At 37.5% G+C, this 27,734-nt stretch overlaps 1 protein-coding gene across 2 annotated transcripts; it reads right to left on the minus strand.

The window, feature by feature from the left end:
- Positions 1-227: 227 nt before the first annotated feature.
- ZNF326 (zinc finger protein 326) lies at positions 228-27,734 on the minus strand. 2 transcript variants are annotated; one of them, XM_055815034.1, is made up of 13 exons: positions 27,566-27,734; positions 26,988-27,062; positions 20,611-20,737; positions 18,127-18,532; positions 15,236-15,434; positions 13,437-13,471; positions 12,452-12,539; positions 10,155-10,269; positions 9,011-9,158; positions 8,579-8,678; positions 7,525-7,655; positions 6,543-6,638; positions 228-950 (listed from the first exon to the last, which is right to left on the minus strand). In XM_055815034.1, exons 1-13 carry the CDS (start codon positions 27,579-27,581, stop codon positions 786-788), a joined length of 1,701 nt encoding a protein of 566 aa, XP_055671009.1. In that variant the 5' UTR covers positions 27,582-27,734; the 3' UTR covers positions 228-785. The 2 variants fall into 2 exon arrangements, with proteins under 2 accessions (XP_055671009.1, XP_055671010.1); XM_055815035.1 differs by lacking the exon at positions 26,988-27,062.

The following is a 27,734-nucleotide window of genomic DNA, read 5'->3' on the forward strand; positions in this document are numbered from 1 at the left end:
CATGCTTTCCCTAGGCACACTATGAATCCTAAAGCGTTTACCTGTCCCGATAGGTGGAGCCTGAATACATCAAAAAATCAGCAATAAATAACATTAATCACTAAGATGCAACTACAAATTTTAAATAAATTAAATCACAGTATCAATCAAGATTTGATTTGAAACCAATCTGGTAGTCAGCATAGGGACATACTTGAAATACGTAACTATAGACACTTTAAAAACAGTAACATTTCTTAAGTGTTTTATTGCTACAAACTGGTACATCTTATCACAAAAAGCTACAAGGCATATTATAACACATACTCTATTATACAGAGTGCAATGCAGTCCCCGAAACAGCCACACTCAACAGCACAATTTTTGGAGTTACTCATTCTGTACTAAGAGGTAAATATGATAAGCTTATGCCATACAGCATTTAATATATTTACCCCACAGACCCGCCTTTCTTTTCAATTGATTAGACCAAAAATTATTATATCCAACTTTCAATACACACACCAAAAAAATAGGATGCTTAAAAAAATATACAACACAATGTTTTAATCAGCTTTAACAGTCAGTTTTCTATAAAAAGCTCAACTAAAATAGTCTTAATTTCATTTTAAACAAAATCAGAAACACAGAGGAATTATATAAACAAGTTCTCCATGGAATGGAATGCATGCATACGGTGGGGAATCTTCAACAATTTCATTTGAGACTATTAAAAAGTCTTAGCCACTTTAGAGCAGAAATAAAAAGCTGTTCCCCCCCCTTGATATATTTTCATTTTCTTGCACTTAGTTATCTTCAGTGTGGTCTAAAGTGAAATCAGTCTGTTCTTCAGTTTCTTCTTCCTCTTCTTCCTCCTCTTCTTCCTCACCCTCAGCTGGTTCATCAGCTTTGTCCTCCTCTTCTGCCTGCTGCTCCTGAGCCTGATCATTAATTTCAAAAGGATTTTCACCCTGAAGCAGAAGATTGAAAACAAACACTTTGATATTTATTTCAGACATGAAATAAAATTATACTCATAATTTCAGTGAATTAAAAAGGCAGCCGCTAAGAAATGCTATGGTGTTTTATACAGCTTTTTAATAGGGTGCCATTTTTTTGTCAATAAAATCAAAACAGGTTTGATTTTAAAAGTTTATGCACACTGGAAATGAAGATTCAAATAAAATTTTTTCATGAAAGTAGAAATGGCACTGAGAAGAAGTCCAAGTATGCTACACACAAACTTCAGTTTAACTTCAACCTTCAGTAAGTTAAAATTACATGGTTAAGTTTCAATATGTTTTTAAGAACTACAGCCACTTCCTTTTTCTCCTCAATTAAAACCAAATCTGAACAGAGTTTCGTTCTGCTTTTCCTTACTTAGTCTTTACTTACTCCAAATAATTCTACCAAAAAGACACTCTTCAGTGTATGAAAAAACAATTTAGAATTATATTGACTAGTCTGAAATTCACCCCATTGCTTATCTAGAGAAATTATTAGATTTCTCAGTATTTTAAATACATTAGCATTCTAGTTTTAAACTTTCTCTATTTCATATAGTAGTTCAGTACAAGACATACCTCAGCTTTCACTTGTTTCAGAAATTTAAGAACTATGTATAATCAATAAAGAATAACAACATGAAGTATTAGCAGTTTCTTTGCTAAAGTTCCTTTCACATTCAAGCATCTGACAGAGCAAGTCTGATCTGAGCATATGACACCGATCACTAACTACACTAAGATAATGATTTTAATATTATTTAAAAGATGATCCAAAAGAAAAACGGAGTTCTAGGCCTCCTGTACTTATTTGCTTAAATATTTTTCTTCCGTTACATTTTTCTGGTAAGTCTTCCAGGTGGCCTATGAAACACTGAAAAATTAGAAAGCTATAAAAACATTTAACAAATGCCACTAAACAAAAACTTGGCTTCCTTGTTATTCAAAAATCAAGAAAAATCATAACTTCATATTTAAAGAGTAACACAAAGAAAGCAGAATTCTTTGAGGCCATGCTATTCCAAGTCCCAGGAGAATTTCATGCATACACTTTATAATGGCCAGTCTACAGCACCTAGATGGTAATGTCTGCTGAGCCCCGTCAACTCATAGTCTAATCAAAGACACAGCTGCCACATATAAACCCCATGAATAAGCTATTTAAACTTCTTTGAGATACTAAGTTTGACTTTTTTTATAAGAAGATTCTCACAGGCAAGGGTCAAGCACATAGAAAGCTGGTATCATAACTTATCTGAGCCCCGTGAACACAGCAAAACCCCACATCTCATTACTGCCTACATACTATTACTGTTTAGTATAAGTGTCCCAACACAGAAATACCAAAAATACTTATTAGCTCAGTAAAAAGTTTCATCAAAAAGCAAACCACAGGGAAAAGCGAGTGCCCAATCAATTCAATTCCAACATCAAGAATTAGTGCCACTCCCCAAAACTGTATCCATCTATTTTCCTTTTTGGACAAGTGCAAGAGACCACCTTACTGTAAATGCTCCAGTGCCATTTTCCTTAGGTTCAGCCAAATATTTTCCATCATCTGGGTACAGGAACAAGGATTTCCAAAGACAGACAGAAATAAGCTAATTACAGAGTTAAGAACACTCCACCTGGTAAGCTTCAAATACCATCAATAGACATTACAGAGGGAAGACAGCTATATTAAGAGTTTCATATGTCCTGATAGAGAGCATTGTTTCCTAGCAAAAGAAATCAAAAGGTAGCCTTCCTCTGTATATGACTCACAAGGATATCAGCCCTTTTATAGGCCTGATATAAAAGGAAAGACTAAAATCCTCTCACGTCTAGGCTAGGCATAACTATGGAACGTAACTAAAGAATGCACTTCTGAAAGGACTACTTCTACACTCCTGCAGACAGCTTCTGACTGTCCCCGACTCTTGGGGACAAGCTACAGAAAACTGTTACATTTCATTCCTATGGAGACAGTATGTCGCTTCTGGCTAACCTAGCAGAACTGGATTCAGCACACTACTTCTGGATGAACAGACTTCTATACAATAATAACAAAAAAAGTTGAAGTTGCTTTCTCCAACTGTTTTTTTCAGAGAAAAATGCACTTTTCAAGTTCTCAAGCCAAGGAAAAAGTTACTGCCCTCAAGGGGAAGATCCTAACGACTGTGCTCTTTTCCAGTGATGTAGCATCAGAGGCATCCAGCACAGCATGCAGAGCCAATTTTGATGCTAGTTGATTTTGACAGCCACACTGGTCCCATCTTCCCAGATGGCTTTAAAAAACAAAACAAAAAAAAACCAGAAAACAAGAACACAGACACACCATTGAACTGCTGCAGAAAGACTTTATGATGCCTACAGAGCATAAAAACACAAGCAGGTAAGTAGTTCATTCCCAAGAGATGCATTCTTTGGGTTCCTTGTCTCTAGAATATTTAAATTGCAGAGAAACCTTAAGACTGTGAACTGGTGTTTACAACCAAAGCTTCAGGATTCAAATGTCCCCAGAAACCACGCTCCCTATCTGTTTATAACAGGTCTCACAAACCTGACTCAAAAAGATACCGAAGTCTGCCTATCTAACTGGTAAACTTTAGAATGCCTTCACTAATACACATGAACACAGTCCTGGGATATAGTGATAGAAAATGTCAACCTCTATGACACTTCTCTTGAGCAACATCCCAGCATGTTTTAATCACAGACATCATTCTATCTAGGAAGTTCTAAATGGTCCAAAATTAAGAGATAGTCATGACTTCATCAAGTGGTAACTTTTTGCCTGAGAAACAAGGTGGTCTTTTTTCCTCAGTATAAAGGGACTTGCTGCAGGTTCATAACATTTCCAAGATGATTGTTTCAGAGCGGCCAGCAGGTGGCTTGTAGTAGATTCCCCCCTGCTTCCCTCCATAATACAGATGTAGGGGAATAAGGAAGAATGAAGAACTTTTTAAAAAAGCATACAAAGAATACACTGGAAGCATAAAAGGATGTGACACAAGACCAACACTGGGGAAACAGAGGGCTCTTTAAAAGAAATGGCCAAGCTAAGAAACAATCCTTTCAAGGTTCTTTGATTGAAATATCTACAATGAAGATATCAAGATATGTAAAGGAAAGGTTCCTTGCATGCAAAGGGTAGGATGCAAACATACCTTGTTAATTTAAGCACTGTACTTGGTTTTCAAATACAGGAATTGAAAAAAAAAAATCATGGAATAAGACAGTGTAAAAGACTGTCACCAGCACCATTAGGATCATAAGATCACATGCATGTTTTGACAACTGGAAACCTTGGTTCTAATACAGCAGTTTTCTGGAAACTAAATGAAGTTTGCAACAATGCAGACACCAGCTTCAAAGCAGCAGTGAACAGATGCAGCATTTCATGACAGAAGACATGATAGCAAAAATTATTGTCCTAGCAGCTGGGGTCCAGTAGAACACTGGAGGAACAGTACATGTGACAGTAATTCCAATACTAAAAGATCCAAGGAAGCCGCATTAGTAAATTAAGAAGGCCACCTTGAAGAAATGCTATTCTCCACCATTATGATTCTTGTTGTTTTCATTATCTGCTATGGCACTAGCAACCACTGTCAAGACCTATCTGGATCTTTGTGTTTTCCTTTCCGTTTGTAACTATAGTCACTGACCAGAAGTGTAACAAAGATCAGAGCCTTTATAAAAACACCAGGAGCTCTTCTAAAAGCTGCATCACCTAATTTACCGAAGCTGTCTTCCATGGAGCTGGGACATTAATTGCAAATGTCTTGAAACAAATGAAAAAACCACACACACAACACATGAGGGATTATCTTAGGCTAACTCCATATAGATCCTTCCATTTTCAGTGGACACCACAGACACCTTTACCATATTAAAAAAAATATAATTAAAAAAAATCACTTAACTCAGTGAAAATTACCAGGGGTGATTTAACCTTTACACCCTTTCTATAGTCAATGTGTTCAAGCTCACAAAACTAGCTGAAAGACTCAAGTTAAAATACACATACTTATTTAGCGGGTACAGGTAAATACTACCAAGTTTGTATTCATTTCTTGAAGATTCTGCAGTGAAATTTGAAAACCTACAACTGACCTCATAGTTAAGTGGTTAAACATGAAAATGTTTACAGCCAAAACCAATTTTTTCTTTCTGCTTTCATTTTCACAGTGCAAACTAAAAACATGTAGTTAAAGAAACTGATTGTAGAATGACATATTTGAAGCTGTAAGTTTGTTTAAAAAGGATGCATCCATTTGCTTTCTCTCCTTTTACACATATAGTGAACAACCTGTGGAGCTGTCTCTAGCTGAAAAAAAATAAAATCAAAAGGGCAAAAGACATTTTCCATTAAGCATTTGGTAGAGGAGTAAGTCACAGAGAATTTTTACCCAAAAGAAATGGTCAAGGTGTCCCAAGTAAGACAAGAGCTGTTACTGCTTATCAGTTAGTTCACTCCAGACCAGAAGTGACTATCTACTCCCTCATTTTCAGTCAAACATTAACTAGAGCCTTTAACCTTGAAAAAAAGTCTTAGACAATGCAACACGCAGCTAATATTCTCAAAACTGATCACCTGCTGCAGTGTCAGCTAGCCAATCAACCCAAATTACATTAAATTGTCATCTACCAAGCAGTTACTCAGTAGCTTCAAGGGGCAGTCAAATTTACTGAAGCAGAACTTTTCACTCAAAACCACAATGGTGGCAGGTGGGTCCTAAATACCAGTTGTGGTAGAGAGATGGAGGACCATTACCCTCAGCAGGGTGTGGTTCTAAAAGGCAGTACTGGCCTCAACAGAAAGAAAAGCTATCCCAAATAAGGTTGAATTAGGGAAATGCACATCTTCTAGGCTACAGATAAAAAAACCAAGCTTCCCAATATGCGCAGAGAAATCAAGCAGTGTAACAGAAGAGAAAAAAAATAATCAATCAATTAAAAGTGACTACCAGGAATAGCTAACAATGGTACTACAGAAAAAGTCACTTCATTGGCCTGGCAGAAAAAACATCCACATTTTGCCAAAATGATTTCACATAACATTTCTCGGGCCACGCATCTGTAACACAGGCTGCCAAGGCTTTTAAATTGCCTGATCACAACTACTGTCATAAGCTTTCGTTTTCTGTATGTTGCCATAAATTCTAGAAATTCTATGGAATAAAAAGTAGCAGAGTAGTGTGCACCACACACTGGAGCCTTCGCTCCTAAACATACACACCGACTCAAGTGTTTTGTGCTCATTTAAAAGACACTGCAGATGCTTTCCTAAAGCTCGATTATTTTTTTCGTAAGGGCATCTAATTAAAAATTTACTAAAAAGAAATGGTAAACGAAAGCCAAAAGCTACTAAATCTGAAGGTGGCAAGTTTTTCAGCAAAGTTATCTGAGAATGGCAAAATATGTTAAAAGTATATTCAATCTGTGAGCTGCCTAGAAGGCAGAAGCAGAAGACAGCACCGAGGTTACACTCCAAGAGCATGGAGAAAATATATAGCAACTATTATAGTGGTATAGCAACTATTACAGACTACCTTTTTCCCATTTGCATCTTACCTTCACATACAGCTCATACCGTGCCTTGACTATAGGATTATTCAAGATACTGGTGGCAGTAAGAACACTCTCCCTTTTTATTTGCTCTCTGTAGGCCTGGGAAACAGATTTTACAGTGAATAATCATCACATAGTTATTACAATCATCACACAAACTTGAATTAATGGTCCGTTTCTGTAAAGAAACTTAGTTTGTTGCTTTACCTTGACCAAAAGATACATTCACATCTTGCTCACATAACAAACTACAACCATGCACCTATCTACAACCACAGTTACCTGTTTTAATCTACAGATAACATCCATGCTTTTCCACCACAGCCTAACATACTGTTGAAGATGTCCCTGCCCATTGAAGGAGGATTGGACTAGATGACCTTTAAAAGGTCCCTTCCAACCCTAACTATTCCGTGATATTCCACAATCACAGAAGCTCACATACAAACAAAACATTACTTGCTTACTATGACAACTGTGATTTTTTTTTTCATCCATGCTACTCTTTCAACCCTTCTACCAAACTTAACAAGTGTGTACTGCTAATTCTGAACTGGTCTCACTTTTCTTCAAATTAAAAAGTTAACAGCCAAGCAAAAAAAGATACCAGGATTGTTACCTTGCTAGAAACGTAAGTATTAAGTTTTGCAATCTGAGTAACAAAACCTTTCCAGCACTTAATGATGTTTAAAAAAAATCCCATAAAATAAAAAGTCATTCCCAGTAACCTTCTCAGGACTTACTACTGTCAGCTATTAAGCACACCAACATTTCATTAACTGGGGGTGCTTAAGTGCTAGCTACTTCACAAGACATTACGTTTACAAATTTTAATAAGGACATTATAGCTTTCTAGAGAACAAGTAATACCAACAAGAACTCAGAAATTACTTGCACCAAGTACCATAGGACTTGTCATCTACCATTAATTATGCTTGGGCTTCCGTTTTGTTTGGGTTTTTTTAAATAATATGACATATCTTACTTGTTTTCCTTTTGTGTGGTCAGGAGATTTTAAGTGCTGCTGAACAGAACTGTGTAATGCAGGAACATACACACTGCAAGCACTGCAGTGAACAGTCTCAACTTTCATCATATGGTCATCAGCAGTAACCCCTGCCAAAGAAGATGCAACAAATCACTAAGACAAAGCATGTTATTCTAGGGAAGTAGGAAAGGGGACTGGTCGTTTAATACCAGAAAAACTAGAACTGTAAACACGTCAAACTGAACCACAGGGGAATATTCACCCAAATTTGGGCACCAAAATTAGGCTTTCTGAAGGCAAAGTGCTGAAGGAGGAAGGCTCTTCACTTGGATATTCCAACTCTTTCCCTCCACAGACTATGTATGAGACCCAGGCAATTATGTTTGCTGTCTGAGGTTATGATATATGAACACCTACCTGCCTAAACAGAAGGAAATAAAAATGATTGTACTATCGAACTGAACTAGTTAATGTACACAAATGTCATCTATTTAAAAACAACAATAACCAATATCCTTAATACACATTTTGATACAAGAACCAAAGCTTCACCAAAGCAGCTGGATTTACTTTACCCCTTATAAGAACAACTAATTTCTTTCCTTGCCTCCCCTCACCACCAGGAAGAGCATGAATGCAGTTCTTGCAATTTTAAGTATTAGCTTGCCAACAGCACACTCTGATAATAAAGGCATACGGGTCCTCCAGTACTTATGGAAAGTACACAAAAAGAATTTGGGAGATGGTTAAGATGTTAGCTATATCCATTTTTAAGTAGCTTTTAGCAGTTGTCAAGTACTTAGCACAATGCTATCTTACTTTCCAACAAGGCTATCAGGACAACGAACATAAATATGGTTTGCTATCTCCCACTGTGCTCATGTTCCACATTTTAACAGAAATGAAGCAAGAAATTCCAACCAGGTACAGGAAAGGTATGAAAACTCATAATTTTAATTCAAACATTTTATCAGATCTGAAGAGGAATGATAGGAGAACAGGGCAAGCAGAGCTCCACAGTATGCACTTTCATATAAAAAGCATTACTCACCTTCCATTATATCTTTTTCAGCAGCTTGAGCATTTTCTGTTTGGTTACTTGTCTGTTGCTTACGCATAGCTGTCTTCTTGAATTTATTCACCATACACTCCTACAGAGAATCAAAAAACCCAAAACCTGTAACATTTGATGTACAGCTGTTGATATCCCAATAGGAACCTGTACTTACAATATTACTCAGGATAGCTCAGTAATACATAGCAATTAATTGCTGTTACTTCTTAAGGCACTACTTTTAATTGTAAAAGTAACACTGCTTTACAGACTCTGAATTTGCTTCAATTTTTAGCAATATGTGCTGTGCCAAGTCATCTGCAAAAGGAGTGACAATGATAAATTAAGCATATTTTGAAGATACATGGTAAATTGTTAACTACACTCTAATGTAAAAGTATTATATAGCTCAAAAACCAGTTGCCTTACATGAAGGAATTCCATCACTACTTTGTCAAATTTGGTTTGCTTCTGGATATGATCCAATGTTTCCTGGTGAGCTGCACTCTCCAGATGTGCCTCAATTTCTTTTTCTTCAAATGTTCGAAATTTGCAAAATGAGCAAGTAAATGCCATTCTATTAAGAGAAATACATTAAACAATATTACTATTAAAGAAAACATTCTTCTCTCTCTCTCCTCAAAACGATGAGGACTTGACAAACCTATTTGGAAAAGGAACGGGAAAAGCATTCCTTATAGCAGCCTAAGTGGAAAAAAAAAATAATCCAGTATATTAAAAGGGTAACTGCTACAAGAACCAAATACAAATCAGGCCAGTCCAAGTAATGAATTATCTGTGCAGAACATGAAAATTGCTGATATCAGAAGCTAGCCATTTAAAAGCCACATTATTCTGTGAGTATATCTACCACAGCTCTCTAGTTTGTGTCACTTTTTGTAGTAGCTCTCATAAGCAAGTCACTCCATGATTTCCTAACTACAAATAGTCAAAAGAGTTCATTTAAAGCTCATTTTCCATACAAAACCTATGTAATCTTTATAAGGAAATATGGCCTCCTCAGTACAGTAAGGAAAAGGCAGTAATGCTACGACCTTATACTGCAGTGACATAGAACAGTCTTGTATGGTGATGGCCACTAGCCTGCTTGGCCGTGACAAGACTCAGAAAAGTTACAGAACTATCTACCTGGTTTTGCTACAAAATCACTTACCATACATATAAAACCAGAATAAAGTTAATTTCTAACAGCTTATTAAATCGGCATGAAATACATATTTAACTGAAGTACATACTTCAAAAGCAGTGCCATTCTAAGCTGCTTCTCAAGTGTGCACTAATGCACTTGTGGGAGAGAAGGGGTTAGGAAACTGTATTTTCTGACACAGCAGAGGGCCAGTGAAATATTCAGTCTTCTAAGCCACAAGATTTGGGTGCTCTGTTTTAGTCTGAGGGTTTTTTGTTTGTTTGGGTCAGGTTTTTGCTCATTTCTACATTGCATTTTATTTTCCTAAAATTTCCTGAAAACCCTTTTGGACTGATAATGACCTATTCTTACAGAAGGATAAAGGGGAAAAAGAACACTGCGCACAAGACAGAAGTTATAACAAACCTGTATCCATCACCGTATTTTTCACTGTTTTTTTCCCTTCTACGCCTTTGCTTCTCTCTTCTGGCCTCAATTCGCCGCTTTTCTTCTTCCTCACTTTTAACTTCTCCTTTGCCATCTTAACATACAATAGGAGGATATTAAAATATCACATTAAAAACAAACAAACCAAAAAAACTCCACTCCACTCCAGTAAAAGTATCTGTCTTCCCTGTCTCCTTCACAAATACCTCAAAATGCAGAGAATGATTCTATATCAAAATGGTTCAACAACTTATTTAAATGCCACAAAAGTTTTGCTTTGTTTGCCTCCTCTAAAGACAACCAATTTAAACATTTGCTTCCAACAACGCAAACTTAGTAGTTAAGGGGTTACACTCTAGATTACATTCATAAAAGAAAGGAAATTCAGAGTTAAAGCAAACCCTACCCTCCTGTGCCTAGTTATTAAAGGCCTCTTCAAGTGACTGACCAGGAAAGGGTACTGGGGAGAAACACATAATTTAAAACTCTCCATGGTTTTAGAACACCATAGCTACAATGCCCTTACATAAAAAGAAATTATCTAAAGTCATTCTCTTCCACTGAGAAGGCAGTTTCCAAGCCCAGAAGTTTTCACAAAGGAGACTATGCAGAGTTTCATTAAGGTGCAGTATCCAACCTGATCTTCAACAACTTTATTAATTTTCACTAGACTTCGCTTGATTTCACAGAAAAGTGATCCAAAGATTCTCAGCTAAAGAAAAACCACTGAAAGAAGAGCCAGCTGGGTGAATGGGGTAGGAAACAACCACCACACAACAAAAACCCAACCAAACCTTCAAAGACAAATATCATTAAATTATCACCTGGCATGTAAGATTTCAAACAAATGTCAGGAAATGAGTTTTGCAACATTAGTGACTTCTAAGGACATTTTGACTTTTTGTGTAATTGTACTTACGTTCGCCTTTGCTATGCCTGCTTTAAAAGCCCATGGACAAAGGGAAACAACTAGAGTATTACTCAGTGAGTAGTTATAGATCATAAAAATAAAAAAAGGATCACTTAGTTTTCTGTTGCAGTTCAACCTTAGGAGAGGCCAGCCTCCATCTAAACAGCAACAGAAAGGAATGTACAGGAAAAAAAGAAGGAAAAAAAAATAGAAAGACCTGCGAAAAGCTCTGTGACTCTAGAAGCATCACTGAGTACTGAAAACATTTCCACTGACTAGCAGCTTACACTTCATTCCTGATTAACCCAAGGTTTTTTATTTTGTAATAGTTTCAAAAATTACTCTGATCCAGGGAGGAAAAAAAACTCTATCCAAAAGTTTTTAAATTGAATTAAAAAAAATAATCAAGAAACAACTACCCACCCACAGAGGCAATTCTGTTAGTGTTTTACTGCTGTAAAAATAATCTGGTATGACACTGTAACAGAGTGAAACAGCCTGCTCTTGCCTCTCAAGCTCACAAACACAAGTGCCCATCCTGTTACAAGCCAGGCAATGGAAGTCTTGAATCTACATATGAACTGGGAATCCCCAGTGGGGCTCCCACTTTTAAGTGCACTTAGTCAAACTTCTAAAAATGAAAAAAACCCACATAATTAGTAAAAAAAAAAATTTTAAATTACTACTATTTCAAGAAAAGAAACTAATCAGTTGGCTGTAAATTTCCAGCACTCCTTACCATCAGATTAAACTACATGCACAATCAGGCCATCCACAAGGGAAGGGGACTAAAAATAATTTCAGCCTTAACACTGGATTTCTTTGTGTATATGTTTGAAATCACTAAAGTTAATATGCACTTTAACTGATTTTATGTAAGCTAATAATTAACCTATTCCATTAAGACTGCACATGAAATATACCTAATATTCTTGAGATGAGCTCTCCAAGTTAACCAAATCCACTTTTATAGAAGTGACTCACCTAGGATTTAAGGGTGAGGTTGATCAGCTAGTGGGATAAATAGTAGGATATGGGTGAGGAACCGATGGGATAAACAACATTTAAGCAATGGAATGGCTGTAAGTACAGAAGACTATTTACATCAGTTTCACAAAAATAAAGCAAGTCAAACAACAACATACAGAGATGATCAGAAAGCAGAGAGAAAATAAGCATGTAAAGAACAAAACAAGTGATGGATAGATGTTACAATCTTCTTCATGGCCTAATTTAGGAACTGTTGGGGCAGGAGGAGGAAAAAGTCATGCTACTCAATTAGAGGTCACACATACCAACTTACTAAATCTATTCAAAGTCACACAAACACAATACCTACAACACCTTACCTGACAAAGCAACTTACCTCCGAAAGTCTGATAGCCAAGATCATAAGCATCTCTTGTAAAGTCTTCATATATAACAACTGCACCACTTGTGTCCACTTCAATTTCCTAATAAAGTCAAAGCCATAAATTTTCTAAGAAAAAAGCCCCAACAAAACAATGCCATTCTAAAACCAGAAAAAGACAGTGCAAATTCTTTCCAAGAATCTGATATTTGCCATTTTTATCCAATATGAAAATGGAAGAAAGCCAATTGAGTATATAGTTAGACTCAGCATACAAACACTTCAACCTATACATTCCTCCTTTAAAGTCTCTGTGAATTAGTTTCACAATCACAATCCTGTCTTCTACATAAACACTCTGACTTTCAATTCAGACTTTTAAATATTTAGTTGAGAATACATCAATACATCCACTCAAAAATAAGGAAAACATTCCCGTTTTTCAACACAGGAACCAGGATTAGCTTAGTTTACTAATCACACTCTTACATATTGTTGCAACTGATCTTTCTGTAGGTGGGAACTAATCTTTGTACCCTATCACACAACACCTGTTAACACTGGTTCTTTTTTTACTTACCCTCTCCTTGATGTGTCTTGTATCTTACCCACTCTTCCTCACTGTTGTCTAATAATCTCCCTGTCATTTTGTACTTAATTTCTCAACCCACCCAAGCAGGTCAGAGGTGTATAGATTCAAGCAGACTACCTATGACAACATGAGACGTGCTCATATGACAGCTCTCTGTGCAATGCAAGAACAGGTAGAGCCTACAAATACACCTTAAAATTAATTTTCTAGGCTATCTGCACAAGCTATAAATCTTTCACTCAAAGCCAGTAAAGATTTCAGACTGTCACCAAAATAAGACAGTTTTATATTACATTTAGAAAAAATTCCAAAACTTAAGCCCTTTAGCTTAATAATTTTTTGTCTTAAGGCATACTGTGCAAACTTCTGAAAGAATCACAAACATTTTTCAGTGCTGGGAATCTTTACCTCTATAGTAGAATCCTGGAAAGATGATTTCATGTCTATAAAAATAAAACGAGGAAGAAATAAGTAACGCAGAAGTGCTGTTGATTTTAAGGCAGTAAGGCATTTAGGAAAAAAAAAAAAAAAAGCCTGCCTGTTATGCAGCCAGGGCAGTCTACATCTACAATTTAACATATTTTTCTAATACTAGATGCAAAATCACTTATCCTTCGGAATATAAACTAAACAGTCTTCTAGAAGAAAACTCCACAAAAACAAGAAAGCCAAGACTGAAAGGGCAATACAATTGAGATGTATTTTCATGCTTACATTGTATACCAATTGCATCCAATTTTCTGTCGTCACCTGCTTTTTAGTTTTAAACTACATGATACTGCTTAAAGCATCTTTCAGTTCAAGCTTCTGAAAACTGTGTTAAGCCACCCAGCAGTTTCTTTCCCCCAGTCTGAGCAACAGGACAGGTTGGATAAAAAGTGCATTCTAGCAGATGCTATCTACTTCACTTCTTAAAGTAACTTCAGTATTATGTAGTACATTGGTCCTTGGATTGTGGAAATCAGTGAAGGGGAAGAGATAATAAACTATAAGTGCTCTGTCTGAAGGTAGTTTAGAAAAGGAGAATCTACAAAAGTACCGAAAGAATAAGTAGTCTGATATACCTGGATGTGTATTTTACAGACCCATTTCATCACAACAAAGCTGGCGAGTCCAGCAGTAACGCTCCCTATGCAAAAGCCAGAGGAACATGTCCTATACACCCAGTGCCTGAAATTTTTATAGTACTCAAAGTTAAAGGAATAGTTTTGCAATACACAGCAATATAATTAGAATTACAAAATCAAAAATAAAATTTTCACGTGGAATTTTCTGCCAAGTCTGACTGGGCATTTACCTTACAAGCACTGAGCTAAAGTAATTTTAAGCATTTTTCAGGTGCAATGTGAAACCAAACTATATAAAACACTGTAGATCTGAATTACCGAGGAAATTACAAGCACAAAGCCTAGAAAATTTGACTGATGTAAATGCCATTCTTAATATTTAATATTCAAGTTTACATTCCCTCCAAGCAAGTAATTTATTCACCTCATTAGTGATTTTTGTTCTCCAGCTTTGCCTGCAATATCAAAATTATTATAGTTGTAGGATATCTTTAGGGAAGCTGAACAAACCAAGCACCACTAATACTTTGAAATTTATATTTCCGGTTTATCTGTCCTATTTCCAGTTCTTCTCTTCATTATGGCATTTCATTTACACAAAGGAGCAATCTCTCTCTGCCTTTCATAAATTATTCTGTAACAATTTTCACTGTTTTCTGTTTGCCTTCTTTCCCTCTCCACTTCACCCACACCTTATGCCTTTATTTTAGCTGTTGCAGTTGATACACTACTATTTATATCCATCAAAGTAATTGGACAGCAGGACCCAGGCTCATGCAAGGGCTTATGTTAATATTTGTCAGGCATTGTCACTTAAGGCAACCCGAGATCTGAAATGAATTTCAGTGGTAGAAATCTGCCTCCAGGAAGTATCATTATAAAGTCTGAATGAAACTGTCTTCAGCAGTAGATATTTAAACACATCAAAATAGTCAATTTCCTTCAGCACATTATCTTTGCAGTACAAGAGTTAGAAGAGTAAATTCATAAAACCTGTTGTGGAGTACTTCTAAGGTAGAAAATGAAGAATTACAAAACAGCACATACAGCCCTCTTCCTGAATATTAAACCCAAGTAATTCCTAATGAATAAAAAACCAACATTAATTTTAACTTAAGAATTTTGGCACTTGTTACTTACTAGGTGATTTTTTCTGGCTCAGCTTCAAAATAGGTTTTGTCATTTTGGGTTTCTTGATAAATGTCCCGCCAGGTTTGTTATATGGCTGTGGTATCATTTTTCTTTTTATTCCTCTTGCAGCAACTGCTGCAGGACTGGGTTTGTTATGATAGTCAACAACAATTCCAGGTCTGTGCATTCCTCCAAAGTCTCCCATATGCTGAAAATTTGTAAAATCAAGAGAAATGTATTAGTATATCAAATCAATAGAAATGAAACAATTACTTGGTACAATAAAACTGTGAACTAAGTAAAATCTGTGTCCTAGAGCAAAATGCAAGGGAAATTTAAGCTCCCAGTTTGATGTTGTGTTGTGCAATGGCTTTGTGGGTGTTTGTCCAGTAGAATGAATACATATGTACAAACGGTGTTTCTGCTTATTCAGAACCATTGTCCAGACAATGAACATGTCTATCAGAGTTCGTATCTCAGCCTAACATCTTGGCTCCTCTCTTCAGATTCTCTAGATGATGAATGACTTCTCCCTCTGGGAAAAAACAGAGCTAACCAAAGCAGTTTTTTGACACTTTAGGCAGCAGTCATTTATAAAAATTAAAAAACCCAACAACAACAAAAAGGCAAAAAAAAAAAAAAGCTTCTTCATACCAAATTATTAGCAGAGACTCGAAAAATGAATAAAGAAGGTTGTCCAGTGTGGAATAAAGATTAACTAAAGGAAGCTCATTCTTTCTTTTACCTATCTTTCTACAGAATTCAACAAATCCAGAATTTAAAAGTTGGGCCTGGAGGGAGTGCTACAAAAACATGGCAGCAGTAGGAATGAAAATTCAGTTGAAAGGCAACCTTGCTATGATTTCTAAGTTACCTCTCTGAAGGCATGGAATAAATGAGTAATCTAAAGAGGGAGAATTTAGGTAGCTGCAGTATTTTCGAAAGCACTAACATACTACTAAATATTAACTCAACTGCTTGATTAATAAAGGGCAAAGGAGAGCCCACTGACTGGATGGGTGACTTGGATAAGCAGAAATATTTGTATTGCCATGAGAAGAGAATTAGTATTACACTACCAAAATTAAAAGAACATAAAAATAACTTTAAAGTACTTTGTGAGAAGTATGACTTTCTTTTTCTTAAGTGAATTTCAAATGACACACAGAATGTACCAAAACAGGCACTTTTCTTAACCAGAAGTCCATGCACAAGATTTCCATGTTAATTTATTTAGTCGAGACAGTTACAGAACCACCTAGCATGTACATTTACACTGTACGCACATAAATTTGACATGAAGTATGCACTGGGATAATTTCAAGTACTTTTTTTTTTTTTTAAACAGTCTATCTATTAAAGGTGCAATGCATTTTACATATGGTAAGTAGTTTAGCCTTTACATTCTCCTTTATCACATGAAAGACCAAAAAGAGAAATTTCAAAACCAAAGCAAAACAAAAAAGAAATAAGGCTACTTGGTTGTAACTGCACAAAACTTTCAGATCTAAAGGAGTTCTGAAAGGACAGCATCCAAAGTTAAGAACCTAACGCTTTCAGCTCACAAGCAGAGAAACAAAGATTAGATTCTATTTCTCATACCATGCCACATGCCAGCTAGCAGCCATGTGCAAGTCTGAGCTAAAATTTGTATACGGCAACTATAGTACTCAAGAATGCTGCAAAGTAGACTTTCTGGAACAAAACCACCACACAATTAGGCATTTAAAAGACCCAGTAAAAAATAATCTTCCTCTACGCTTCAAGCTACAAACAAGTTGTATGGGTTAATATTAACCAATTGCTTCCCAAAGAAATATGGCACACTTAATTTTAAAATAAGTTACACCTAGAGGCACAGGCAGAAAAATGTTCAATGAACTCTTCATGCTTAAAAAAAAAAAAACATAATCAGAATTGGGATTATAAAACCAAGATAAAGGGACACCATCAACCTAAAGTTAGTACTTCTGTCAGGATTTTTTTATTCTCTTTTGCATTTCTTTTCCCTAGCTCATTTAACATCAAGCATTACTTCTCTGAAGTGTGATCCACTATTTTATGTACAGTTAATCCTGCTGTTTCTTGGACATACAGTTTTTACATCCTACACTGGAAAGGAGTCCCCTGGAAAGGAGTGGGAACGTAAGTCCTCAAAACAAAATCAATGCGGGTGACACGACTAGGCACACTATCTGGAAATTAACCTCAATTCTGTGAAAGGACCTGATTTTAAGTTGATGATGCCCCTTTAACCATACTTTAATTTTGAAAAAGAATCACTGTAACTGCTAACCACCCATCTTTGCCATTTCCTCCCCATCACCCTTCCAACACACAAGTCAGAGCAAGAATTAAGTTTAAAAGAAGACTTGATGTTTGATAAAGCACGTGTTCAACATATTGAAGAATTAGCTAAACTTTTACCTTTACAGGAAACAAAAACTACTCTAGCATTCACAGCCTGTGTTTTATTTTTTGCTTATACATTGCACCTTTAACCTACTCAAAACTTCAAAAGACTTTGAATTAAACTTTTACAATATTCAAGACTTCCCCCACCAGCAGCAAAGATGCTAGTGTTTACAAGGAAAAATGCAAGTCCTTTTAACCCCTTTTAGACCAAACCTATTACTTTTATCTTCACCTTTCAAACAAAAGGAGAGATTTAACAAACCTTATCAACTAGTCCTCTATTACTCATTACTTTCGACAGAAAGAGGGACTGGGTACTACTTGAAGACAGGTTCAAGGGGGTAAACAACATTGTCAAACCATGATAGTTTGCTTGGACAAAAAACCCACACTGTACTGAACAGTGCATTCATTTTAAAGCAGTGGTCTTGAAAGGGTTTAAAAGAGTGTCTAGTGAAAAGAATCTGAAAAGATTCTGTACTTACTCCTCGGCCTCGGCCTCTGCCTGTTGATGGTCCTCCAAAAGCATCATAGTTTCTGCTTCCAAATCCACTTTCAGGATAAGCAGGCGTTCCTCTCCCCCGAGAGCCTACAGGTGCAGGCTTCATATGGGGTGAAGAAAAACTGCTGTAGGAAGAGTAACTCTCTCTTCCTCTGTCCTCCATAAACCCAGGCCTCAATTTTGAACGGGAGTAAGGTGCTTCCCAGCTAGACCCGCCCTGGTTTCTACCTCCGAAAGAGTCAAGGCTATTCCGGTAGGAGTTGTCAAATCGACCACCATAACTACCTCCGAAGCGGCTTTGTTCGGGTTCATTATAACCATAGCCAGATCTGTACAGATCTCGCCCACCCAGAGAAGACCCGGAGTCGTAAGACTCATAAGGTCCAAACCTGGAAAAGTTGCACAGTGAGGAGAAAAAAAAGTAAGCTTACTAATGTTATACATTTCAAAAGACAAGTTATCAGTTGACATTTATCAACTAAAATCAATTTATTACTGTACTGGTCCGAACAGTTGTGTTATTGTTTAATCTTGATTAGGGCTGGGCAAATCACACTATGACCAGATAGAAAGCTATCTGAGCCAGTTTTGCTACAAACAATTCTAAAGTTCAGTATGCCTGAACTTTGTTTACTTAAAATTTTCAGCAAGTTATTTACTAAAACATCATTAGAGCCCAGCCCTAGTCTCACAAAAATCATCACCTGCAGACATTCATAGGCTAGTCAAACTCTCCTTTCTTCAAAATCATGCCCTCATATTCTAACAGTTAAACAGCAGTTAAAAGGCGGCTTAGTTCTGAACTGAGGAGAAAAAAAGAAAGATCTTTTTTTTAGTGGTACAGTTGTGAGTCTTAAACACCCCACGGTTCTAATTTTAAAGGAAAAACACAGGTGCTCTTCCATCCACATTTGTACTTTTTGGAAATTTTCTCCCTTTTAAATTCTGTCTCCCAAAGAGTTCATGATCTTCAGTATATCCATCTTTCACTTGCAGACTGTTAAGTCTAGCAACTCAGGATTTTGAAAGTCTACCCAGTGCATGCACAGTGGACACAAAAACAGTCCTCGCAATTTCAGAGTAGAGTAACAAGGAGCTGAAGTCTTTCTGAAATCTTTAGTTATTTACCAAGAGTTTGCTTTGCCAGGGGCAGGGTGGGGCAAGGGTTTCAGGCTAGAAATCATCAGTATTTGTAACCACTTGGAAGGGAAACACATTAGTGTCCCTGCAGGGTTAGAATAAGGTGATTCAGCAGGAGTTGGGAAAGGCAACCCCTTGACAGATAAAATATAAACTAGAACAGACTCAAACTACTGGCTGTATCTACAGTAAACTGAATGCCTTCATTTTAAAGGATGTTAGTCTCAGAAGACCCAACGATACACAGAAAATGACACTATCTACAGAAAGAGCCCATGCACAATATTAACGTTACATGGCAAGAGACATTTCGGTGTTCAAGTAGTCATTCAACCTCAATCATATGCAGATTACTATATGGTAGGTACAGCTCATTCCTGAATCTCTGCTCAGACTTTTAAGTCAATCTTAATGTTCATCATTAAACAAATTATAAAGTGTTTAACAGAACCGTGCAGCAAAACACAACACTTCTCCAGCCTCCCTACTTAGCATTGTCCTTGCCCAGTGGCACCACAGTGACTACAGACAAGAATCATACAGTAGTCTGGCCACAGCCAGACAAGAATTCAAGGGCGCACACAAGAAAACCATCAATTATCTAAATTTTCTTCACATTTTGTTTCCTCCAAGATAGAATCGCTACTCTGAAAAGCATGCTTCTTTGAATACAATATTAAAACCTAAATCAAATCAGCTGCTCCCTACTGTTTTTATCTGAAAGAGCAACAGTAGTAGTACCCTAGCATTAAATACACAACTTTAAGACCACTGCATCAGAATTTTTATTTTTAGACCAATCCATCTTACAAAGCAGCCCAGAACATGCACACAGTTTTAAGTGTAATCAGTACCTGCCAATGAAATAATCTGGACATGACTTTCAGATTCAATACCAAGATCATTTGAGCACTGCACATTCAAACCAAAGAACACAGACCCTAAATGTTCCTTGAAAACGGAATGTTGATAGATTCGGTCTAAGGCACTAAACCAGTTAGGTCTAGTCTGCTATGTCAGAAATGGTATGTCAGGCCAATCAGCTGCAAATTGCTAGCCATTACTGAAAAATAAACACTTTTTCCAGTTTCATTCGAAGGCGCACTGTTTCACTATCAAACTTTTCCATAAAAATGCTGATTATTATAAGAATCTAGCTCTTACAGTTTAGTATTTGCCAGTATTTATCAAACATGAAGACTCAGAACAAAAGTGTTCATACAAAATCGTAACAACATGCCTCAGGAACACTTAAGTTAGAAGACAGAATTATTTAAACTTAAACTGGGTTTGATCAATTCTTGGGACAACTGAAGGATTATTTTACCTGTTACCACCACCACCACCTCCTCCGCCTCCACCTCCATGACTCTCCATCCCATAGGATTGGTTAAGGTAAGAGTCCATGGATCGTGGGCCACCATAGCCTCCATGCCCATAATCACGGTCCATGTCTAAAAAAAGAGCAGAGAAATGTTTATAAAGAAAGCAAGCAAGAAGTCTTATTAAGTAATCTAGTTAAAAATCTTAAGTAAAAGGTTTACTCTTTGCCACAGTGCTTAAACTATTTTGCAACTGCCAGCTGCAAACCAATTTTGACATTCTGCTTAGGGAAGCAGTGTCTTTGCCATCATCTGAGCACCTCTTAACTGAAATCAAGTTCATATTTTTTTCCCCAGTACTGGATAACTCAGCATTATTGTTCCATCAGCTGGAATTCAGACGCAAGTTAAATTAAGAGAATTAAATGGAGAAGACTGATGTAGAATATGTCAGAAGTTAGTGGAGAATTAAGGCCACTTCCCACCCTTTAATAATACACACAGCTCACAGGCATCTGCTTTCTCTATCCAGCCCCTCAAAAATATTCACTCACACTGACAGACACCCTGGGTCAAGGTTACAAGCTGTCATGCTGCAGTGCAGATTCTGTATATAGACTACAGTCAAACAAAATAATTTTCTCCCATCTAGCCAAAAATTTATCGAAATCACCACTGAGCTGCAGCCTGCTAACTGCAGTAAGATGTTGGTATTTCATAGCTGAGCTGATGACACTTTGTGATATCTTTGTATCTTGAACTGAAGTCTGGCAAAAGAACTAATTTCTTCCTCAACACTGGAAGTCCTACGTAAAAGTTCTGGTTAAATAACCCACTCAAATTCAAAGCACTGAAACAGTGTCATAGATCTGCATAACGAATATGATTCGCTGTCTTCTTGCAACATACACAATTTGCACTTTACTGGCAGCCTAATGACAAAAGCTGCTTCCCGGTACCAACCAACACTAACTTCTGGACAATACAAAGAAAGCCTGGCAAGTCAAGCCTCACAGAAAAGGTAACAGAGAAGGAAAACACAGTGAACACATGAAGGATTAAAATAAAACCACACAAAGACTTGTCCACTCTGACAAGAGAGAGTATTTTATCCATTTCAAAATCTCCAAGTGTAAACCACTGACTTTTCCAGAAGACAACAGGACAATAAGCTCACTTGAAGTTGTAAGAAATTCTCCTGTTTAAAGAAACATAGTAATTCTCTGTGCATATCATTTCATGGAAATAACTGTAGTGATGAAAATAAGTATATATACTAAAGTATATATATATACTGTTTGTACCTGCTTCCTGTTAGCACCAGGCAGCCATTGCAATTCACTTTCTTAATCTGTCAACAACAACAATTCTGCAAATGGTACTGAGCTGGCTGTATCACTTTTACACAGATGTTCTTAGCATGCCTGAATAGATACTCCAAGAAATGAAGATCTCCTGCTGGGTTTTTTTTATTCTAATGATTGTAGGTACTTCTGAAATAAAAAAAACTTCGAACAAGAGAAGTCACACTGCACCTCTTTCCATGTTCTGAACATATAATAAAGATTCTACAGCAAAGCACAAAAAAAAGCTTTTCAAAATACTAGTCACGTAGCATCACACAGCATCAACTTAAACTGCAAAAAGTTACTCTTTAAAGAAATGGCTAAGCTTTCCAATAGAAACATCCAGTATTTGTCTCTGGTGTGACTGAATGATCTATCACCAAATCCAGTGGTGCAGGCCAGTAAAAAGCGTAAAGTAGCCAATAAAATAAATTCAGTTGCACAAAAATTAAGGTTAGATGATCTCACAGTCAATCTCAAATCCAAGGTGTTGTTAGGTTTTGTTTTTTTAAATACAGTATATCTAATCAAAAGACTGACATTCTGAAAACTATATAGAAACTATATAGAAAACTATATAGAAAAAAATATCTAACCTAAAAGCACCCAATAATCTACCATAGTTTCACCTGCTCCCTATTATCTACAGACTCTGAGATGCACAAAAGTAATTTGGTGAAGAGTTGAAGAGATGAATCACATCATTCAACAAGGAAGAACACAACATACTATCAAGCTCCCTGCCACTGCAATCCAATTCTGTTGTAGTGTAGTAGGTAGTGATCAGTGTTGTCCAAATGCCAGAAGTTAGCTAGTAGGAAAAATACAAAAACATTCACAGAGAAGGACTCTTCCAAAAAATGGTTTGAAGCATAGTTGCAAAATAAGTTTTTAGTCTAAAATTTTCAGCAGGAAAGCAAATACTTCTAGAATTATGTTCTACAACCACACAAGAACTTCTGACATCCACTTTTGCTCACTCTCCTTACTCATCCACACTTCGTGTTACCAAACACCAGCAGTCTTACTGCAAGAGCTATGCCAGTGCCCAAACCCTCAAATCACTGCCTTTAGGACATCATCACCTTCTCCCTAACAGTGAACAACTTACTTGTCCTTTCCAGACTCACTTCACTGCATTTACCTACATCATAATACACTCACTTTTGAAAAGGTTTAATAGGGGATACAAGAGATATAAAGAAGCAAAGAGGGATGATCACTTGCATGATTTTCTACTACAAAAAACTGGAGGTAGCAAATGAAACAAAAATAACAAGCTACAAAATTAACTGGATCTTTTTCACAAAACAGATACTTGAGTCCTGGAAGTGCTCTGTGTCAAGAAAAAGATGTGCATGGATTTAAGAAAGAAACTGGAGAAATCTACTGACAAATTCAAAGGATGTGGAACACAAAGGCTATGTCTCTGGTTCAGAAAGTTCCCAAGCTGCAAACCAGAAAAAGCATATAAATATACTGAACAAGTACTTGTACTATTCCTTCCACATCTCCAAACGGACAGCAACATACAAGATACTGGTGAGGTGGGACAGACACATCTTTGACCTGACCTAATGAAGGTGATTTATGATCTCCTTCCAACTACTTCATTAACTGTTCCAGACTGCTGAGCAGCCAAGCCTATCATTCCAACCACTGGCCTCCTGGTTCATTTTGTCAGCTGCAAACTTTACCAAAGTTTTACAGATATTTACACCTCAGAGCCTGACAAACATACTGCATTCAAATTAGGAAGTATAGTATTTCTTCAGGCATTAAGCTTTTCTTTACTCTGAAAGTCTGTGCTCCAGATAGGCTTTATCCTAAAAAGGGGAAAAACATACAAGATATAATACAGTAAATATTCACTTTGGTGACCTAAAAGGATTTCAACTTCTGAATCTAATACCTGAATAATAATCGCTCACACAGCTTTAGTTATCACAATCTCAAGGTAAATAGCTTATTAGTTGACAAATGTCACAACTGCAGACATCAAAATCCATTCACACTGGCCTCTTTCACACTACTGGCTCTTCTTCTAACTAAAGCAAGACAGATGGACATGGAGCACTAAAAGAGCTGTACCTGCACAGAACCATTCCCTCTGCCTGTAGCCTACTCCCCATTCACTGTTACATTAGCTCTGGCTGTTACCACTGGCAGAGATAAACAGAAGTTGCCTGTCTGTGCAAACTATTCAGACTAAATGTGAAATTGTTCCACATACTAAGAGAACATGTGCTTAAGCACCAGAGAAACACCACCAGGAATTGTACTGAAGCATCTCAAACTGCAAATTCAGAAGTGTAGTACTTCATTTAAGTTTAAATAGTAACTGTTTGTCAAAGAAACCTTTGACAAAATATTTTATTTGCATTATCTATGAATACTACAGAGTGAAAAAGGGAAAAAAAAAGCAGCAGCAGCTCATATTTGCTCCTAAAGTTTAAAAATTAAAGACTAAATTTCTGCACTGATGAAAGCACTGACAAAGCATCTGAAACAAAGAGTTTGTTGAAGGAATAAATCAGGTTTTGGATCTGCAACCTCTTGCATAAATACAGTGTGGATTAACGAGCTGTGGAATTTAAGTATGGAAACAGAACTGCAAAGAACAATCCCACTCTGTATTTCTAGATTATACGCAAGTCTACTGGGGTAGCGGAGACAGGAGAATAGCTGCATCAGAGGGGGAAAAATGTATTACCTCTAAATAAAAAAAAAAAAAAAAAAAAGAACGGGACACTAAAAGACAAGTTCAATTTACAAATTAAAATGTTAATGTATATGTATTCCTTCAGATTAAAAAAAACACCCACAACAGATCTGGTGGAGAGATCATTTAAAATGGCTGCAAAATATAGCTCAATAGCCAGCAAAGAAAAATCAAGTTTTCCTTAGGAAAAGAACTAGGAAGTTAAATACGTAGCAGATAGGACTCAGAATCCCTTGGTATAAAGGGCTCCATTTAAAAGAAAAAGCTTAAGATCAGAGAACATTGAAATCATTATTCACAGCACAAAGAAATGAAATCACTTTCAACAATGTTATCCATGTGGAGCATATGAAAAGGCTAGAAAAATGAGAAAGATCTTACAGTAATAAATACAGGAAAATAAAATAAACTTCAGTAAAATAAAAATAACCTTTAAACAATAAGAAAAACACAAGTACCAGCTTGAAAGAAGCTAAATTTCCCTATGTTTGAAATTCATAATCCACAGCGACTACAAGCAGCTTAAGAATCCATTGTGTAATGGAGTAAGCAACACTTTTTCCAGGTACATTAGATTTTTCATAACACTATGCCTGCTTTAAGATCACAACCTTGCTATTAGATACAGAAATTTTAACACACCATTGAGTCCCATGCAAAACAAGGAACCAATCTAACAATGCAGTTGAATTTTAGGAACAGCAGCAGAAGACGCTTCCCCTTCCAGATTAAACGGGCAAGTTACAGTAAACAAAATATTAACAAGAACAGTTAGTAACACATTTGTTAATAGTATTAACAGAATTTATTCTACAGGCCATATCACTTCTGTCTCAAACCAAGTTATGAGCAAGAAACAGTGGCAGAATTACAGTGGTCATCAATCATCCAATGAGAAGTACTTCACACTGGTTAAGCTGCCAACCAGAAGAGCCTTGCCAAGAACTCAAAACTGGGAAAAGATGAAAACTCCCAACATCCATCCTCTGTTGCCATCTACTGGACCCCTACAAAACAGTCTTTAGCCCACTGTACATCATGGGGTAAGACAAAGCTTTATGCATGCCTTACTAAGGTATATACAATGCATAAACTTTAACATTAAATGTTTCAAGCTGCAGACATCATAATTAAACTTGTTAAGTAATAATGAATAATAGAAAGCTTAATTATCACAGTGAAAACTATTATTACAGAGGTACATGAAAGGAACAATCTAATTGTACAACATACATTTCATTGGTTACTTCCCATAGGATGAGCCTGGATTCACTTTAATACTACTGTCATCTGATAGCAGAAAAGCAGGTTCTGGTTAACGGCTACAGCGAATATTCCAGTAATGCTTAAAACCGCCAATTAAGAACCTTTTCTACTAATATTCTAAAGGACATTTAATTAGGAATCAACACAGAAGGCTAAAAAACAGGGTCACAGCTTTACTTATCTTACTATGAAGAAAGATAAATGCAAAATAATATAATCAGCAAAAAAAGCTAAGACTCAAGGAATGTATCATAAAAATGATCATACTGCAATCAAAGATCTCTCTGTAATCCAATGTGTTATTTCCCTGTAACAGCCAGCAAGAGTATCAAGAGACCCAACAGCAGACACTTACTTGATGACATCTGTAAATGAAGCCTGGGCACAGTTTATGGTAAAGTTTTTACATTAACATCCTTTTAGTACTGGCATGCTGGCAAGATAGGTCGAGTCATTTCTTGAGTCTTACTAAACTCATAACCTTAATCATCTTACAAAATTATGTGCATTCCTTTTTGTTGTATGTATTTTGTTGTATGTGGTATTTTTGATAGCGTAAAAACAAGAGCTACCTTTTGCTGTATCACATTTACTTTATATGCTTCCTATATTCCTTCCCAAACTGTTAAAGTAAACTTAAAAAAAATCAAGCAGTTCCAGGTTGTTTCTTTCCATGTCTGTATAAAAGGAGGAAACATCCTCCTTCTTTTCAATAGTAGCAAGAATCAAATACAGTAGTCCATAAGAAAACAAAATATTGATTTATGCAAAAAGCATCATCATAAGAAAAGTCTGTATTCCCCACCCCCACCCATCCCCATTCCTCGATCTCACAATTTTGATTTGGAACGTGCATGAGTTCATGTTGACATGCCCAAGATGAAAATCAAGTCTCACTCCCAGCCAGTTACAACTCCTCCAGAAAACAACATGTGCAGTCAAACCATGTTACGTACTTTTAATAACCCGATTGTTTTTTGTTTTTGTCAACAGTGACTGTTCAGCCCCAACTCTTTTTTTACAGGTTAGACGTATTTATAGCTCATACCTGAGACTGACCCACTGGGCATGTTCACACCACAATGCATGGGGGTATCTGGGAATCTCCAATCTCTGTCTTCAGCTGGAGAGGATGGGTCAGTGAGAATGACTTAGTGCTTAGCAAGAGCTGGAGGGGAGAGACAGGGAGCCGCAACAAGAGGCGGCTCTCTCTCCTGTCGGATCTCCAGTCTCCTGACACGACCCCCTCACGGAGCTTGCCCCGAGCTCCCCCCGTTCCTGCCCGCGCCGCCCCCGCCCGCCGCCTCCCCCTCGCCCCCCGCTCGCCCCGCGCCCCAGGGCGCCTCGCCCCGCGGAGGGCCGCCCCCGCCCGCGCCGCCCGCCCGCCCGCGCCGCCCCCCGGGAGGGCCCTCCTCCCGCGCAGCAGCCCTCCCGCCGCCGGCCGCCGCCGCCGCAGCTCCCCCGACCCGGGAGGGGCGGCGGGGAGGAGGACGAGGAAGTGGATGAAGGGGACTCCGTCCTGCGCGGAACAAAGCGGCCGCTGCCATTTTGAGACGCGGCCGGGCCTCGCGGCGGCAACGGTGGCGGCGGCCGGGCCCTACCCTCGCTCTGGGGGTGCGCCCTCACCTTCCCCGTAGTCCATGGCGGCGGCGGCGGCGGGCCCTGCTCCCCCGGACGGCTGGCGGCCGCGGCGGCTCCGGCTTCTCTCAATGGCGCCTTCCACCACAACGAGGCAAGGCGGGACCTGCGCGCGACGGGGCGGCCACGGCGCGCGGCGATTGGCCCGGGCGCCGCG

Source organism: Falco peregrinus, chromosome 10, assembly GCF_023634155.1.
Source record: "Falco peregrinus isolate bFalPer1 chromosome 10, bFalPer1.pri, whole genome shotgun sequence".
In the NCBI taxonomy this organism is placed as follows: domain Eukaryota; kingdom Metazoa; phylum Chordata; class Aves; order Falconiformes; family Falconidae; genus Falco; species Falco peregrinus.